The following is a 13,702-nucleotide window of genomic DNA, read 5'->3' on the forward strand; positions in this document are numbered from 1 at the left end:
TCAATAATTTATTTTTAGTTTTTAAGAGAAAAGAGAGGAAGTGAGTCAATGTTGGTAAGAGACATCAATAGTACAACATGAACGTATCCTCTGTCTTGTTTTCATCAAACCACAAGCTGTTGCTACTACTACTCGTACAACTACTACTTATCAAGTGATTGATATCCTCCATTCCATAATCTTCCATTGATCTCTCTTCATGATGATGATCATGTTGTTCCATCTTCACTCTTGTTACTGTACTTGGTGTACTTGACCCACTTCTTACATCACTCAACAACATTATTCCTTTGTTTGTACTTTGCTCCTGGCTGTCTTCATGATGGCTCATTATAAGCTTGTTGTTATTTGGAGAATTTACCAAACTGTCCATGGCTTCTTGGTATAATAGTTGTTGTTGTTGTTGGTCCATCATTGTCATCATCATCTCCTGATGAGGTGTGATCAGCTGATTTGTAGATATTGATGGGTTATACGGAGGAAGACTATTGGTCATGTTGTAGTGTGATGATGATGGTGATGATGATGATGAGGCAATGGCTAAGAGATGATGAGGTGGTGGAGGAGCCATAGTGGCAATGAGCTTCTTCTTGAGCTTAGTGTTCCAATAGTTCTTGATGTCATTATCAGTTCTACCATGCAGGTGAGCTGCAATTACTGACCACCTGCATTTTCAACATGATTTATTCCTTTATGTAACCACAATAATAATTAAATAAAAGATAGACTTTATCGCTTAATTTATTTTTCAATAGTTGTCAAAGTGAATTTGCTCCCATCTGTTTTCCTAGATTATGAACTAAAGAATATACCCTCAAAAGGAGGCAATTTATACTGCATAAAATGTATGCATGCAAAAGCTAAAATCGATTATTTTTCATAAGAAAAAAAAGAGGTTAAAATTTCCTTGAAACATGCAAAGTCTCTTGCTTTTTGATACCCACTTATTAAGGTCTCCATTTTTCCCCATGATTTTAACACGAGTTGTCTTTTTACATCATAAGATCAGATGTCAACAAAAATTATTAATATTGGAATCATATCAGTTTTAGTATTAGATGTTGAAGCTAGACTTTTTTAACCTGCTTCCAATGGAGGCAAAGAGGCTGCAGATAATCTTGTCTTCTTCCTCGGAGAAATCTCCATGTCTTATGTTTGGCCTCAAATAGTTTAACCACCTCAGTCTACAACTCTTCCCACATCTCCTTAAACCTTATTCATCATATTATACAAGATTTAAAAAAATCAGCCAAGACCCACCAGGGGTTTAAATTCCAAAGAGACAACAATCAAACAAAAAAAAGTCTCCAATAAATCAACCCATTCATTTTTTTGAAGAAGAAATCAACCCATTCGAATCATGAGATATAAACATGTACCAGCTTTGTGAGGGAGAGCAATCCAGTTGCCACCAGTGCCTTGTTTCTCTATGTAATCTTTAAGCTTTGCATCTTCTTCAGGAGACCATGGACCTCTCTTGACGTTTGCTTTGTCACAACATGGAGCCCTCCCCATCTCTCTACGATCTCTCTCGGTCCTTATAGCTACTCTGTGTGTTTTGTTTGAGGAATATTGGTTTTGTTTTTGAAGAGAGAAGAAGAGAAAGAAGAGGTGTTTTCTGGTTCTAAAAATTATCAGAGGTGGAAGACATATATTTATTGCTATATGTATTGGAAACGCCCAAGTCAATGAAAAATTTATTTTCTATTTTCTTTCAATTATGCCTTTCCCTCTTCTCCCCATTTGGATTAACTTCATTATTATAAAATAAATTTATGTAACGAGAAAGAGAGAAACAATGGAGTATCAAAAATATAGATGTGTGTTTTTGGTCACCAAAACAAAACAAGAACAGCTGGTCTAAGTTGTGAAAGTGGAGAAAATTCTACAAAATGCAATTAATGTTAATAATTTTAATTAATCAAGTGACTTAATGCTTTTCTATTTTGTTTTAGAAAAAATGTAGAAATAGTTTCTGGAAATAAAACAAATAGACAAATGGTTTAAAGTTTCCTTGGCATTAAAGTTCAAAAAATAAAAAAAGTTTCCTTGGCATCTACATTTCAATTTAACCTACGTGTTTGTCTTTTGAAGAGACCAGACAACCCTTCATCGATCGAGTTTTACCGGTTCATGGTCTGCTTTGTATTAAACCGAATCAAACGAACCACAACCAACATGATTTTCAGCTTTAGTTTAGCAGATTTAGGTTGGTAATAATTTTCATTAGGATAAACTTTATCTGATATTCAAAACCCTTCTTTCAAAAGAAATACTATAGCATATTCTTAATAGTAATCAAATATATATGGTCTAAGAATATGGTAATAAATACTATCATAAATGAAAAGAATGGTGCATGTAGATTTTATAGTCAAACATTTATGCATGGTATTAATTTTCTTGGTAAACTATTCACCAATAAAAAAAGAGAAGGAAATAATAGTTCATGGACTGCCGCTGCCCAAAGGTAGTGACTAGTGATAAGAAAAAATAAGGTAAAATAACACGAGAAGTTGACATTAAACCAAAAGATTAGAGAAAGCATGAAGGTGACGTGTACATACTAAGTCATTTCACACAAGACTTTGTCAAAGTGATTGATCCCGAGGTCCACACATACATACATTCTCATGGGGGAGAATATATGTATACAAGCATTTATACAAAGACGGTCCACACATACATACATTCTCATGGGGGAGAATATATGTATACAAGCATTTATAAAAAGACGTGTATGTGTTTGTATATATACACCGACTTATTCTTGGGTTCACCTCCTAGGTGAACTTCTAGGTTCACCAACTAATAGGATTGTGTTATTTCATATTCGATATCTTTTAAAAAATGAAACAAAATATTGTCAATTTATATTATCTTTTTAAAATTAAAAGGTAAAGAAAAATAAATAAAAAATAATAGTAATTACAAAAAAAAATATTTTTAACGTCATCAGCAAAACATTAAACCCTAAATCCTAAACCCTAAACCTTAAACCCTAAACCCTTGGGTAAACCTTAAACTCGAGGATAAATCTTAAACTCGAGGATAAATCTTAAACTTTAAATCAAAATCACTAAACACTGAAACACTCAAGGGTTTAGGGTTTAGGATTTAGGGTTTAGAGTTTTAGGGTTTACTGTTTTTATTTAGACTTTAGGATTTACCAAAAGGTTTAAAGTTTACCCAAGGGTTTAGGGTTTAGGATTTAGGGTTTAGGGATTAGGATTTAGGGTTTAGTGTTTTGCTGACGACGTTAAAAAGATTTTTTTAATTTTTTTTTTCTGTAGCTGCTATTTTTTTTTCATTTTTTTATTTTAAAAACATAATATAACTTAATAATATTTTGTTTTTTTTTTTAAAAGATATCGAATTTGAAATAATGAATTTATATTGGCCGGTGAACCTACCTAAGGGTGAACCAAGAATAACTCTATATGCACATACAGTACGGATGCAGTAGCAACAAGTAAATGGATTTGATGGGGCAGCGGTTTAAGTTGGTGAGTTGGTGTGGCATTTTTCAAAACTATATTTAAGAGGGTTTCCGAAAATGAAAATAAAACTTGGTTACACTCATTTCTTATTTTAGAGAGAGCTACATGCCTACTCCTCACTTCATACACCAAATAGCAGTTGCGTGATGTATACTTGGCGAGCATTCACTGGTAATACTGTCACAAAATGGATGTATGATTCATTACTACTGATATATATACTGATATACACTTATCTTTAGTATGCATCCATCTGCGATATTAATTATCAACTTGTTGATTGTAGTTTTTAAGTTCTATAACACGGTTATAACTTTATATGAATATATTACAACAGAAGACTACTCCAGTTATAATTTGCTAATCTAAAATAGTTTTGTACAAAAGGTGCATTGCAACAAGTTTTTATATATTGTTACATTTCATGATTTGTATATTTCTAATTATTGAGATGGAGTCCCTACACGAGAAGATTTTTCAGTGACTTCATGGTTATACCGAGAGGTCGAAATCAATAGTTTTATATTAAACAGGCCAATAATTGATAAAGGCGGTCTTTTAGTAACATACAATAATATGCCTCTGCCACGATTTTCCACTCAAATAGGTGCCTATCTAGTGAATGTAGACGGGTGATGGAAAATCTCTTTAAGATGTTAACCCTTACAATTATGAATTGTTAACATGTAATCTAATATAATAGAAAATAAGACAGCAGTATATTATGAAAGCAACTATATATGCTGGTATAAATTATAAAAAGGATCTCATGCATCTCCAAAATAACTAAACTATATAATTTCAAATATAGAGTTTTTTGCTTTAAATCAAAACTTGAAAACTTCAAATTTAGAGTTTTGAAAACTGAAGTTTCACTATTTAAAACTCTAAATTTCAATTTTCATCTTTTTATTTGTATTTTGGTTCTTATAATTAATTACACATCACATTTATGATTATTAAATATTTTCTCATTTATTATTTTAATCCTTAAAACTTTTGTATATCATAAATATTTCAAATTTGTTTTTATAAATACATACACATAAAATTAAATAATTTTTTAAAATAAGATTTATAATATTTTAAAACTAGAATTAGACAACAAGAATATTTCAAAAGAAACTTTAATATATTTTTTAAAGATACATGAAAACATAATTATTACAAAAATTTAAATATTACAACAATACTAATAGTCTAGTAAATTTATTCAGAAACCTCCAAAATCTCTAAAATATTGTCTAGACAAATTGAGTTTCTTGAGTGAGAGATGAGAGCAGGAGAGAAGATACGTGTAGTATTTGAAACATGATAGTAGGAGTATTCCTACTTGGCAGAAAACTGAGAATAAATTTGGCTCGATAGTTTAGCTTTGGAGAGCCAATAGACATAAGAACGCTTCTGTTAAAGACATAAGAACTAGTTATCCGAACCGGATCCAACCCGAAATGGACCGGTTCGGTTTCGGATATGGCCATATTACCCGATTGGTCATTGCTCCTAATATTCGTGGGTATCGGGTCGGTTCTGGTTATTACCCGAAACCCAATCGGGTACCCATTTAAACCGAAATGGATAGCCTAAAACCCATAATATTAGAAAAAATGTCATCACCACAACTCAAACCCAGATTGGATAGGTAGAAAAATGGCTATGTTACCACCATACCACTTCAACTTATATGTAATTCTTCTATATTGTAAATATATAGTATTTAAATATTTTTTTTACTACAAAATTGACATTTTAGGGATTCGAACCGGGGTTGGCCACACTAAAAATAGAATATGTAACCAATGAACCAATTCAATTTACATGTAAAATATTTTATTTAGTAAATATGTATATGATTTACATAATAAAACTGACCTGGATCCGGTGGTATCCGACCCGAAACCCGAACCAAAATCTACCAAGTACCTATTGGATAGTGAATTCATTTATCCGAAAGACCTGGATCCGAAAAGCCGATCCGAAAACCCGATCCAAATATCCGAAGTCCCGAGCACCTTTTTCTCGTGGTCTCAACACGCTCCCATCCCACCTCCCATTTTTTTCTTCTTAAGAACGTCTCTGTTGAAGATATTGATCTTTCTTTTCCTCATGTGGGTATTATAAAGTTCCGTATAAAATGGAACTTGTAAGATTTATTTTAAATTTTGTGCAAATATATAATATTTTAAATACTTAAATCGAATTAAGAAGAAAAAAATGGGAGGTGGGATGGGAGCGTGTTGAGACCACGAGAAAAAGTGTTAAACGACGACGTTTTAGCATAACGTCGTGTCACTTTCTTTACCTTTCTTCCTCCATCGTCTCAAAACTATCTCCTTCTCTACCACTTCCCTCACCTTTACCAACACTCACACACACACCAAAGACTACTACACTCATCTTCTGCAATGGCTGCCATTACCGCATTCTCCTCCGCTCTCTCAAGCCCCATCTCTCCTCCTACGGCGTCTCCTTTACTCAGCTCCCCTCCGTCTCTCTCCAGATTCCCGAACGCGTCTCCGTTTCCCTCACTCTCTACCTCTCGCCGGAGAAATATTCTAGCGTTTTCTTCGATTAACAACGGAGATGACGCGGTTGAAGAAACAAGAAGCGATGATGATGATAGTAGAGAGACTCTGATGTTATCAGTCTCTCCTCTGCCTCTCCTCCTCGTTGCTACTCTCCCTGGAGGTAAACAACCTACACAGCTTTGACCAATAAGGTTGTGTAAGTGACAAAGTTATGTTGATGTTTGTCTTTTGCTTGTGGCAGCTGGAACTGTAAGATCTGTTATTGGACCCTTTGTGGAGATTGTGAAGTCACTGAATCTCCCTGATTGGCTTGTTCATTGGGGTCATCCTGGGAACATGGTAAAAGCTTCCCTCCTCCCTACCAAAGTTTGATGCTTTTTAACTTCTTTTGTCTCATTTGCAAGATATATGTTCTGTTTCCGCTGATGAATTTGTTCTTGTTTTGTGACTTGTTTCTTCTCAGGCAGTGGTTCTTTTTGCTATGGGTGGATATGGAACATACCTAGGCTTCAGGATTCGTTATTCAGATGACATTGTAAGAATATCTTTACTAAAGAATATAATGTTACAAACTTACAAGAACCGTTGTTTTTGATTAGAGAGTGTTTTGTATTGTTTGAAATGGTTTAGGAGGAGAAGGCAAAGGCGAAAGACCTGCACCCGAAGCTCCTAGCTGGAATGTTTTTCTTCTTCTCCCTTGGAGCAACCGGTGGTATCACATCCCTCCTTACCTCAGACAAACCCATCTTCGAAAGGTATCATCTTTGAACTTAGTATTGAGTTTTTTTTTTCCAAGTGCAATGATTATAATATGGTTGTGGATTTGGTGCAATGTAGCCCGCACGCTGTTACAGGATTCATAGGTCTTGCACTCTTGACGATTCAAACAGTCTTACCAACTTTGTTCAAGGTAAAAAAAAAAAGAAAGCTTTGTGCAGGAGTTTATGATCTTAATGGTTTTGTTTTGGGATTAAGAAACTGTTTAAAAAAATAATAATGTGCAGGACAAGCCTGAGCTGAGGGGGGTGCACGGGATCCTGGGTAGTGGGATAATGGCGCTTTTCCTAGTCCATGCTGCTTTCGGACTTCAGCTCGGTCTCAGTTACTAGATCTCTTCCTCTCATATGTTTTGTGTTCTTGAGCTGCAACCACAACCATGTAGTGACTTGAGAAGATATATAGAGGCAATAAATTTGTATAATTTTTATGCTATATATAAATTTATGCTTATATTTTCTGTTTTTGTTTTTTGAACGAATATACCAACCAATAGGTCTGGGTGATTTGGGTTTTCGGTTCAGTTTCCTAGTATATGTTTTTCTTGATTTTGGTTAATAAGATTTCGGGTTTAAACAAATTTTATAATCTTTGTGTTCATTTTATTTCCTTCAAGATAATATATCAAAATAAAACATGAAATCAAGTATTTGAGCTATTTAGTTTCAAATATTCTTTTCAGATAATAATTCAGATATTTTAATTCATTATTTTTTGATTATATATTCGAGACTGAGTTGAATTTGGATAATACTAGTAATCCAAATTATCATCCTACAAAGATCTAATCAAGTATTTTATACGGTTCAAATTATTGGTTTTGGGTTCGGTTTGGATATCTGGTTGATGAGCGCTCATGCCTACCGACCAACATCTAAATATGAAAATGACAAATCATGTTATTGACAGATATGTTCCGTCTTCCAAAAGAAATCTAAAGGATCCGGTTCGGAGTTAATATAAACGATCCAATCACGTTGTCGATACCGGGTCGGGTCATCGTCTCACCAACTACACTCCACACCAACGACACGGAGGTTGGTGAGATAATCGCTAGCTACATCTCACCGTCTACTCCTCCTCAACACAAGATCCAACGGCGTTATAGAATCACACTACCCTACACTCAAAACACGTGATCGCATCTCCGCCAACCATATAATCGCACGAGAAGAGCGGGCAAACACACACAGAGCGAGTCGAACTCCGAGTCACCCGCCGAGTTTCTCTCACTCTCCCCTCCTCGATAAAATCTCTCGTTTTCAGATCTCGAATCTCACCTCTATACTTCCGTCGCCAGGTTCGTTTCTCTTCGACCCATTGTTCATCTAGATCTGGGAGTTCGAATCCTTGTGTTTCTGTTGATAGATCTGACGAAAGTTGGAACCTTTAGACTCTGTCGGTGGATAAAGTTTGAGACTTTATTGTTTGTTTTTTTGTAGCTTTTCAGAGATGGAAACGTTTCTATTCACATCCGAGTCCGTCAACGAGGGACACCCCGACAAGCTCTGCGACCAAGTCTCCGACGCGATCCTCGACGCCTGCTTAGAGCAAGACCCCGAGAGCAAAGTCGCTTGCGAGACGTGCACCAAGACCAACATGGTCATGGTCTTCGGCGAGATCACGACCTCTGCTAAAGTAGATTACGAGAAGATCGTCAGATCCACTTGTCGCGAGATCGGTTTCATCTCCGCCGATGTCGGTCTCGACGCCGACAAATGCAACGTCTTGGTCAACATCGAGCAGCAGAGTCCCGACATTGCTCAGGGAGTTCACGGTCATTTGACCAAGAAGCCTGAAGACATCGGAGCGGGTGATCAGGGACATATGTTCGGTTACGCTACCGACGAGACTCCCGAGCTGATGCCTTTGACTCATGTTCTTGCGACCAAGCTTGGCGCGAAGCTTACCGAAGTGAGGAAGAACAAGACTTGTCCTTGGCTGAGGCCTGATGGGAAGACGCAGGTCACCGTTGAGTACAAGAACGACGGTGGAGCGATGATTCCGATTCGTGTCCACACCGTTCTGATCTCGACTCAGCATGATGAGACTGTGACCAACGATGAGATCGCTGCTGACTTGAAGGAGCATGTGATCAAGCCGGTGATTCCCGCTAAGTACCTTGACGACAACACCATCTTTCACTTGAACCCCTCTGGTCGTTTCGTCATCGGAGGGCCTCACGGTGATGCTGGACTCACGGGGAGGAAGATCATCATCGATACTTACGGTGGTTGGGGTGCTCACGGTGGTGGTGCTTTCTCAGGGAAGGATCCAACCAAGGTTGACAGAAGCGGTGCTTACATCGTCAGGCAAGCTGCGAAGAGTGTGGTGGCTGCTGGACTCGCTCGCCGATGTATTGTCCAGGTTTCGTACGCTATTGGTGTCCCTGAGCCTCTCTCTGTGTTTGTTGACACCTACAAGACCGGGACTATTCCGGATAAGGATATCCTTGTGTTGATCAAGGAGGCGTTTGACTTTAGGCCAGGGATGATGGCTATTAACCTTGATTTGAAGAGAGGAGGTAACTTCAGGTTCCAGAAGACTGCTGCTTATGGGCATTTTGGGCGTGATGATCCTGATTTCACCTGGGAGGTGGTGAAGCCACTCAAGCCAAAGGCTTAAACGAAAAGGTGGTAGTTGCAAGAACTCATGAGTTGCTGAGACACTCTCTCTCCCTCTCCACTATTGGGGACTTATCCATTATACCATTGTTATTGGGAAAGATTTGAATAATGCTATACATTTTACATTTTGCTTTTGCTGCTATTGGAGTTCGTACACAAGGCCATGTGTGTTAGTGAACGAACAGAAGATTTGAGTTTCATGTTTTTGAATTTCCTTTTTTTTTTTTCTTTCTTCTTATGCTCTTGTATTGTAAGTTTGATTGTGTAATCAAGAAGTCCATCTTTGTCATCTACTTCCTCTCAGTCTCTGTGAAAATTGAATTCATACACCAGCTGTTAAAGGTCTAGGCGGTTGGGTGTTACAGTTTGATTCATTGAATGAGATACTAAACATGAAAGGGAAGTTTAAAAAGTTTTTATTAAATATTCAACAATTTTGCCAACAAAATGAAATAAAATAAAATATTTAACAATTTATAGTTTCGATTCTATTAATGACTTCATGTTTACTTCGTTTAGATGATCGACATTTTTAGCATAACACTAAATATGTTTTGTGATTTGTACTGTTGATTTTGGTGCTTTTCTTTTTGGTACAAATTTAATGGTAGTTGAAAATTGTTTGTATCATCTCATCTTGATTTGTTGTCTACGGGAGGTTTTGGGAAAGTAAAAGCAACCAGTAATTCCATGACATAATACATGACACTTATGATTGTTTTTTCTTGTAACGACTAAGCACACAAAGAATGTTACATAAGATGTCTTAATTAAACAGGAAAGAAAAGGGTTGGAACCGAACTTGCCATATTTGAAAAGAGAGACAATTTTTTATTATTTAGATGTAGATGTATGTCACACAGAATCATAAAGCAGATTTTCATTGATTATGTTTTTTTACCTATGTCTGAAACTCTTTTTTGCCCTGTTTGAAATCGGTGGCGAGAACTTTGACAGCAATAGTCACCAGCGGACATTTGAACTTTGTAGACAGGTCCAAATGCTCTTGGGCCAATCAATGTAGTGAAATTACATGTTGCTTTCTGTTTGATCACCCACCGAAGAACATATGTTGATCAAGGGATTTGGGCCACCAACAACAAATTGTGGACAATTTTGCCTTTAATGGAAATGACATTTGTGGATGAGTGATTTGTGGACGAGTGATGCGTGGTTGGGTGATTTGTGGACGGGTGATGTGTGGATGAGTGATGAGTAATGTGTGGATATGTGATGTTAATGTGTTTATAGTAGATAAGGTGGACAAACTCTCTGTTTTGATTTCATAAAACTATACAACAATACGTGGACATGGACTCATGTTACTAAAATTATACCATAAAACGTGAACACAGACTCTATTATCTCCAATACAAACACTTGGCTTCTTCAGCTCAATTGATAAATTATCTACAGTTAAACTTCAATCAAGATGAGAAAGAGATGATATTGTGAGTATGAGAGGAGAGAAAAATCGAAGAAGCGTTTACCTTTTGTCGGAGAGTAATAGATCTTGCATGTCAGAGATTTCTGATCTAAGGAATTTGCGCTTTGTCATGATGTGGATGAATGTAATTTTGATTAGACTTGAATTTAGATCCCGAGATGATGAATGGAATCAAATGAATATTGTCCATATCCACAACTAGTTTATAATTCTGTTAAGATGTTCATGTCCACAACTAATTTATAATTCTATTATCCACGCTTTGGTGTCCACGTCCACATTTTATTTACACATTAATATATATAATATATATATATGAACATGGATCTTAAAAGATAGAGAATTTTATTTATAGTTTATTATGATAATTATTTTTGTTTAATATATTTTAGAACTTGAGATAAAAGTAAATAAATACATAAAGTAGAATAAGAAAAATAATAAAATAAAATAAGAAGAGGAGAGAGTTTCTCTTTAGTTTAGGGTCATAATAGTCTTTTTGACAAAAAAAGTGTGTCTCAAGTGATAAGTGTTTTATAGTGTAATTTGAATGTGGGAAAGTGTCTCAAGATGTAAAAATTTCTCGAAGCTTATATAGAAATTAGGGTTTTTATAGTTATTGATTTCACATTTCAACACTAACATCAATTCTAAATTAGGAACAGATGGACCCGACCTCCGTCTCCCACCCATATTATTCGCAACTGATAGGTTCCCCATCAAGCGTCTCAATATCTACTCCTCGCTGGAGATTTTGCCCTTCATTCGCCATGTTCTCCGAGGCACTCGGGAGTTTGATACTATTCGCCAGTCACCTTTTGGAAAGCTTTTCGACATCCCTAAACGTCAAGCTCCAGTTTCTTATAAGCTGATTCATTCCTTCCTCTCGCGTCAACTTCTATGTCTTCCAGAACACACGCTCTGGACGGCTTTTGGTGGGAAGCCTCTCCGTTACGGTCTCCAAGAGTTTGGAACCGTCACCGGCTTAGACTGCCGGCCCTATCCGGAAGGGTATCACCCAAACACTGCTAAAACTGTTGTTCCTGGCAAAGACAACGTATGGAAAAGAGTTATTGGTAAGAAGGAGACCATAACGATTGCGGAACTATGTCGTATGCTCGAAACAAGTGACAAGATGTCTCCATGGAGGAAGATACGACTTGTTTTGATTATCATTGTCGATGGCGTCCTCATTGCTCACCAACAAGAAGCACGCCCTATTCCTCGATATGTCAGTATGCTTGAAGACCTAGAAACCTTCTTTGCTTTTCTTTGGGGTAGAGAGTCATTCCTAAAAACCATCTCCTGCATGAAACCACCAAAGTTTCTGAAGAAGAAGAAATGTGACGACCCTGTTGGTACATTAATCCTTAAGCTCAAGCAGGACACTTTTAGACTTCAAGGATTCCCACTCTCACTACAATTGGTGGCATTCCGCGCCATACCACAGCTGCTCTCTTATATCCCGGCTCCAACTGACCAAAAGGCACTTATGGACATGGAGGATCGTCATCTACCACAACATCTATCCATCAATTCCGAAGACATGTTCCGAGTGGAATTCGCCACCGATGTAAGTCAATAGTTCCTCTTGAATCTCTACTTTTTCCTCTACAAAACCGTTCTTTATTTTGTTGTATTCCGCTTGCAGCTTCAAGTTACACCGATTATCCCCATCCAAAGCCAACCACAGCTAGGCTGGGGAGTGTGGCCCAACGACCCTAAGGATAATCGTGTCATATATTTGGAACAGTTGATAGATGACCACCACTCTTTCAACAAAGCAATGTGGCCAGATGGAGTTACATCGGAGCCCCTCAATGTGGCGCCCAAGGCTCGGCGTGAACGTGCTGGGAACAAAGAGTGTGTTAGACTAAAACAATCTCTCAAGCCAAAACCGGTCAACAACAAAAACATTAAGAGTTTTCTTCAACCTATAAATGCATTGTTTTACATTTTCATTTTTATATTTTAAATTTATAATCAAACTAATATGTAAACTCAGAGAAACAATGTTCAAATTCGGTTAGAAGGAATCTATTTTTTATTTAAATAATTTAATATGATATGAACTTCGTTTTACAAAGATGTAAGAGTTTACAAACCCAAATTTTCTTAGTTGTTTTTTAAGAAAAACCTGATGATATTTATTTAACCGTAAAAAATATGCAAAACTCAGCATCACAAATTATGAGCAAACACATATAATATAGCTCATTGGTATATCTAAAAGCTTACTATTGTTTCAGAATATATATGTCCAATATAGTTATTTGATTCGTTATATTATATGTAAGGAAATTGTCTTGTTTTGTATGGTAAAAAACTTCTCTACTACAACTCTTTTGAAGTATGATAGTAAGAGGAAGAAATAAACTCTTATTTATAAACAAACTGAAACCGCATGAGAAGTGTAACCGAGACAAGTCTCTCGGCTTTGTGTTCATACAAAGGAACATAACTTATACCCTGTCTCAGCTCGTCACAGAAAAACATGTCTGCCCCAAAAAATCGTCCTTCACTAGCATGTTGTAGTCGTGAACTTCCACTCTGAGCAACGCCAGCTCTGGTACTGTAAGCTGAAACTCAAACTCCTTGTCCCAAAATGGCTCCCAAGTGTTTTCTTCTTTCTTTGTTTTCTTGATTACTCTATCACCTCAACTCCTGTTATCCCCACCTGCTTCCACACAAAATATTTCAATACATATGAAACAGATCCTAGAGTAGAGAATCACAATGTAATAAACATCTAAATCAAAGTGACTCTTGTGTAATGAGTTGCTTACCCTTGTGTAGAAGTTAGGAGAAGACCAAGTGTTGAAA

General features: G+C 36.6%; 4 protein-coding genes across 4 annotated transcripts; 3 read left to right on the forward strand and 1 right to left on the reverse strand.

Moving 5' to 3' along the window:
* On the reverse strand, window positions 1–1,691 carry LOC106339973 (transcription factor RAX2-like). The gene is made up of 3 exons (XM_013778829.1): window positions 1,380–1,691; window positions 1,083–1,212; window positions 1–665 (listed from the first exon to the last, which is right to left on the reverse strand). The coding sequence occupies exons 1-3, from the start codon at window positions 1,513–1,515 to the stop codon at window positions 65–67; spliced, it is 867 nt and encodes a 288-aa protein (XP_013634283.1). The 5' UTR covers window positions 1,516–1,691; the 3' UTR covers window positions 1–64.
* Window positions 1,692–5,742: 4,051 nt separating this feature from the next.
* LOC106339505 lies at window positions 5,743–7,328 on the forward strand. Its single transcript, XM_013778330.1, has 6 exons — window positions 5,743–6,188; window positions 6,270–6,367; window positions 6,492–6,563; window positions 6,659–6,783; window positions 6,866–6,938; window positions 7,033–7,328. The coding sequence occupies exons 1-6, from the start codon at window positions 5,906–5,908 to the stop codon at window positions 7,135–7,137; spliced, it is 756 nt and encodes a 251-aa protein (XP_013633784.1). The 5' UTR covers window positions 5,743–5,905; the 3' UTR covers window positions 7,138–7,328.
* A 473-nt stretch (window positions 7,329–7,801) lies between these two features.
* LOC106342167 (S-adenosylmethionine synthase 3) lies at window positions 7,802–9,725 on the forward strand. The gene is made up of 2 exons (XM_013781026.1): window positions 7,802–8,105; window positions 8,248–9,725. Exon 2 carries the CDS (start codon window positions 8,258–8,260, stop codon window positions 9,428–9,430), a length of 1,173 nt encoding a protein of 390 aa, XP_013636480.1. The 5' UTR covers window positions 7,802–8,105; window positions 8,248–8,257; the 3' UTR covers window positions 9,431–9,725.
* Window positions 9,726–11,429: 1,704 nt separating this feature from the next.
* LOC106337978 lies at window positions 11,430–12,854 on the forward strand. The gene is made up of 3 exons (XM_013777061.1): window positions 11,430–11,439; window positions 11,539–12,452; window positions 12,531–12,854. The coding sequence occupies exons 1-3, from the start codon at window positions 11,430–11,432 to the stop codon at window positions 12,852–12,854; spliced, it is 1,248 nt and encodes a 415-aa protein (XP_013632515.1).
* Window positions 12,855–13,702: the final 848 nt, after the last annotated feature.

The sequence above is a fragment of the Brassica oleracea genome, chromosome C4 (genome assembly GCF_000695525.1).
Source record: "Brassica oleracea var. oleracea cultivar TO1000 chromosome C4, BOL, whole genome shotgun sequence".
Taxonomy (NCBI): domain Eukaryota; kingdom Viridiplantae; phylum Streptophyta; class Magnoliopsida; order Brassicales; family Brassicaceae; genus Brassica; species Brassica oleracea.